The following is a 5,283-nucleotide window of genomic DNA, read 5'->3' as shown; positions in this document are numbered from 1 at the left end:
AATTTCTTGTAATTCTAATAAGCTTTCCAGAGTGAAAACTTCTTTTTCAAAATTCTCAGATCTTTTTTTTTTTGATTAATTTTTTTTTCTGACTTAATTTTTGGCATTAACATGCCAAAATTGAAATCTTGTAATATGTTCAAGATCGGATCTTTTATCAAAGATAATATAAATGTACTTATTTATTTTTAAAAAATACTTTTCTACCATAAAAGATGACTTTTTAACAAAATACTTGAAGTTTCAAAAAATAAATGTTCGAAAAATAATTACATTTTTAACCTAAAACATGAATCTTTAATAAAAAACTGTTTCAGTTGATATTTTAACGAAAAAAGATTAAATTTTTTTTTCTATAAAGAAAAGCATTTTGAATAAAGCAGATTTTTCAGTATTAAAAGAAAAAAAAGTTTAACTAAATTGTGGAGTGTTTAAGCCAAGATAAATTTTCAGCAAAAAAATTAATAAATTTTTGAAAAAGAATTACATTTTAAACCCAAAGACATGAATCCTCAATAAAAAACTGTTTAAGTTGATATTTTAACGAAAAAAGATTAAATTTATTTTACCACAAAAAAAAGAATTCTCATTAAAACAGATTTTTCAGTAGCGAAAGAAAAAAAGGTTACCTAAATTGTTGAATCTTCCAGCCAAGAATAATTGTCGGTACAAAAATTGAACTATTAACCAGAATATATGAATTTTCAGCGATAAAAAAATAATTTAAAAAAAATAAATAAATAAATTTTCGAAAAATAATAACATTTTCAACCTATAACCATAAATCTTCAATAAAAAACTGTTTTAATTTATATTTTAATAAAAAAAGAAAAAATTTATTTTATCAAAAAAAAAAGAATTTTCAATAAAGCATATTTTTCAGTAATAAAAGAAAAAAAGTTTACCTAAATTGTTGAATCATTAAGCCAAAATCAATTTTCTGCACAAAAATTGAATTTTCAACCAGAAAACTTGAATTTTTAGCGACAAAAAACAATTTTCAAACAAATAAATCAATTTTCTAAAAATAATGACGTTTTTAACCGAAAAACATAAATCCTCAATAAAAAAAATGTAGTATTTGATATTTTAATAAAAAAAGATCAAATTTATTTTACCACAAAAAAAATAATGTTCAATAAAGCATATTTTTCAGTAGTAAAAGAAAAAAAGCTTACCTAAACTGTTGAAACTTTAAGCCAAGATAAATTTTTTGCACAAAATTTGAATTTTCAACCAGAAAATATGAATTTTCAGCAATAAAAAATAGTTTTTAACAAAATAAATAAATTTTTAAAAAGACATTAAATTTTCAACCTGAAGACATGAATCCGCAATAAAAAAAGTGTATTAGTTTATATTTTAACGAAAAAAGATGAAATTTATTTTACCACACAAAAAAAATTGTCAATAAAGCATCTTTTTCAGTAGTGAAAGAAAAAAAAGGTTACCCTATATTGTTGAATCTTCAAGCCAAGAATAATTTTTGGTACAAAAATTGAATTATTAACCAGAAAATATGAATTTTCAGTGATAAAAAAATAATTTTTAACAAAATAGATAAATTTTCGACAGAGAGATAAACCTCTATTTAAAAAATATTCGCTTCGCTCGATCTTTGTGCACAGACTTTTTAAAACTAAAGGTGAAAGAATCGAAAACAGTAATTCCGTGATTGTGAATTCTCTTTTGTTAAAGCTCCTTCGGCTTTAACGAACATATTCACATCATGTATGTCGTACTTCGCACTCGAAGTTGTCCCGTTTGAAAAAAGCGCATTTTTAAAAAAAAATTTCGTTATTAAACATTTTATTGCAACTTTGGTCGTTTTAAAAAAATTACATATTTGAAAATCTTTGAAACACTGTCAAATCGTTGAATGAAAAAAATTTCATTTTTGGATCTCCCATTATTTTTTATGCTGTCAGAATTTGAATCAAAAAGGCAAATTAAAAAAAAAAGGATGAATTTTTAGCAAAATTATTGAATTTTCAACTAAACAGTTGTATTTAATTTCAGAAAGATGCAGTTTCTACTAAAATAGAATCATTTTTTTAATGTGACTTTGGAAGCTTCTCAAGATAGAATTAAAAAAATAATAATAATTGGAAAAAATGTAAAGCGACGTAATAGATGTTTCAAGATTTTGAAATAAAATTTCAAAGCATTTTAAGGACTTTTAAAATACTTGAAATAAAAATAATTTAATTTTCAATTTGAAGCAGGAATTTTCCATTTTTTACAAATTTATAGTTAGAACTGGAATGTATCCAAAAAATAAAACTGGTATTTTTCAAAGAGAATTATAATTTGTCTTGTATCAGGGAATTAAAAAATTTAAATAAATCCTAATTCTAAGTGGAAACAAGATATTTTCGAGAACAAAATTAAATTATGAATTGAAACAGGGAATTTTACATCAAAATTCGAATTCTTAATTGAAACTAAAAATTTTCGGAAAGTATTAAAATTCCGTAGTTGAACAAGGAATTTTGAATTTGTAACCAATTTTGAGTTGGAACTCGAATTAATCCAGGAGAATAACCATTCTAAATGGAAAATTAGATTTTTTAAACAAAATTATAATTCTGATAAAACGATTAATTTTCGAAAAAAAATTTAAATCATAATTTGAAATAGGGAATGTACAAAAAAATTATAATTCTTAGTTGAAATGGAGAATTTTCGAAAAGAATTAAAATTCTTGATTTTACAGGAATTTTTTCAAAAAATTTCATTTCTGAGTTGAAATGAAATTTTCTTAAAGAATTGATATTCCGGAGAAGAACTGGAAATTTTTAATTTTTGACTAATTCTGAACTGGAATTGGAATTTATCTAGCAGAATAACAATTTTCAATGGAAGTTCAAAAAAATTAATCCAAGTTATCATTTTTAATGCTCTAAATTAAAGAGTCAATCAATAAAATTTAAAAAATTTAAATTAGACTATTTTAAGCAATTTTAAATTCCAGTTCTAGATCCGAATTGATTAAAAATTGAGAATTCCCTGTTCCAGCTCGGAATTTATTAAGATTTTTAAATATCCTGTTCCAAGAAAAAATTTAACGCTTTTAGATAAATATGAGTTTCAACTCAAAATTCGGTAAAATTTGAAAATTCCCAACTTCAATTCAGAATTAGAATTCTTTGCAAAAATTTCCTGTTGCAATTCAGAATGTTGTTTCTTTTCAAAAATTTTGAAAAGTTCTGAATTTGTTAAAATTTGAAAAGTCCCGTTTCCAAGTCCGAATTATTATTATTATTATTATTCTGGATACATTTCAATTCCAACTATAAATTTGTAAAGCAATTAAAAATTCCCTGTTCAAATTAAAAGTTAAATCATTTTAATTTTAAGTAGTTTAAATATCGTTAAAAAGCTTGGAAAATTTATTTGAAAATCTTGAAACATCGACACGTTATTTTACATTTTTTCAAATTATTTTTTTTTAATTCTGCTCAATTAAAAAAATTTTCTTAAAATCTTTCACATTCAATTTTAACAATTTTATGAATCTTTATAAATTTTTTTAAATATTCTCTTAAAATTAATGTATTAAAATAAAAATTATATTTAATTTTCATATGAGCTACTGTTTTTTTCTTCTGAAGCCTGTCGAAATGATTAAAAAGCTTCTAAAGTAACTGTTCTTTTTGTTAATAGTAACATATTAAATTGCACGATTGAAAAATAGACTATTTTGAACTGAAATTATGTTCAAAATTTAATAAACGCCTTAAATTATAAATATACCATTTGGAAGTTATTTTTAAATTAAAATTAGTTTATAAAGTTTCATTTAGGCATTTACATTTGTTTTTCTAATAAGACTTTTCAATTGAAACAGTTTAATTTATATTATCTTAAATTTTTTTTAAATTACGGCAAGTTTCTTAATATAAGCTAATTTATCAAGATTTCTAAGATGATCCAAGTATGTAACAGACTTTTGTTTCTTCACATTGGCACAGATCTTATCATCTGAGTACTGTTACAGCAGAAATATACTTTCAGATGTACTGTGACATTACGTAACATCAAGTAAATTTCGAGTGTTTTATCAATTGCCATTTCTTGCAGATTATCATCCTCTTTGCTTTTGTGGCAGTAGCAAATGCTGGACTGATCCCTACAGGAATAGCAGCAACTCATGAAGTAGTTGCTCATGAAGTGGATTCTGAGTACGACCCTCATCCGCAATACAGTTATGGTTATGATGTTCAAGATGCGTCAACTGGAGATTTCAAGAGTCAACACGAAACTCGTGATGGAGATGTTGTTCAGGGAAGCTACTCTCTGATTGAAGCTGATGGTACCAAAAGGACTGTTGACTATACTGCTGACAGTGTAAACGGCTTCAATGCTGTTGTTCACAAGGAAGGAGTTGCTCTTAAATCTGTGGTCGCCCCAGTTGTTCATTCTGCACCTGTTGTTCATTCAGGACCTGTTGTTCATTCAGCACCTGTTGTTCATTCAGCACATCTTGTCCATTCATCACCTATTGTCCACTCAGCACCTATTGTCCATTCAGCACCTGTTGTCCACTCAGCACCTATTGTCCATTCAGCACCCCTTGTCCATTCAGCACCTGTTTCTTATCATTCCTACCCTGCTTATTACCATTGATTTATTTGTTATTAGTTATTTGACTTGTTTGCAAACTCTGTATTAAACCGGAAATTGAATAAATGTTATCACAAACTTATAGATAATAGTTTGTATCTACAACCTCTACATTCTTATAGACCCAATCTTAAAACCACTGAAACAAGAGTTTTCATATTGTTTTAGTTCATTTTTCACAAAATAATTTTGAACTTTAACAATGTTCGCGGTTATGACCAAGCTCAAAATTCAATAACTCATCTACAATACAGATATAGTTATGATGTTCAAGATGCGTCAACTGGAGGTTTCAAGAGTCAACACGAAACTCGTGATGGAGATGTTGTTCAGGGCAGCTACTCTCTGATTGAAGCTGATGATACCAAAAGGACTGTTGACTATACCGCTGACAGTGTAAACGGCTTTAATGCTGTTGTTCACAAGGAAGGAGTTGCTCTTAAATCTATGGTCGCTCCTTTTGTTCATTCTGCACCTGTTGTTCATTCAGGACCTGTTGTTCTTTCAGCACATCTTGTCCATTCAGCACCTCTTGTCCATTTAGCACCTATTGTTCACTCAGCACCTATTGTCCATTCAGCACCCCTTGTCCATTCAGCACCTGTTTCTTATCATTCCTACCCTGCTTATTACCATTGATTTATTTGTTATTAGTTA

At 26.5% G+C, this 5,283-nt stretch overlaps 1 protein-coding gene across 1 annotated transcript in view; it reads left to right on the top strand.

Moving 5' to 3' along the window:
• The window catches only part of LOC117170485 (cuticle protein-like), a 5,862-nt gene that overhangs the window by 214 nt on the left and 365 nt on the right, over positions 1-5,283 (top strand). Inside the window, exons 2-3 of the mRNA XM_033357206.1 lie at positions 4,084-4,614; positions 4,795-5,229. Coding sequence (XP_033213097.1) covers positions 4,084-4,614; positions 4,795-5,229 — 966 coding nt within the window. The remainder of the gene's footprint in view (positions 1-4,083; positions 4,615-4,794; positions 5,230-5,283) is intronic.

The sequence above is a fragment of the Belonocnema kinseyi genome, chromosome 4 (genome assembly GCF_010883055.1).
Source record: "Belonocnema kinseyi isolate 2016_QV_RU_SX_M_011 chromosome 4, B_treatae_v1, whole genome shotgun sequence".
NCBI lineage: Eukaryota > Metazoa > Arthropoda > Insecta > Hymenoptera > Cynipidae > Belonocnema > Belonocnema kinseyi.
This window is presented reverse-complemented; position numbering and strand designations above follow the sequence as displayed.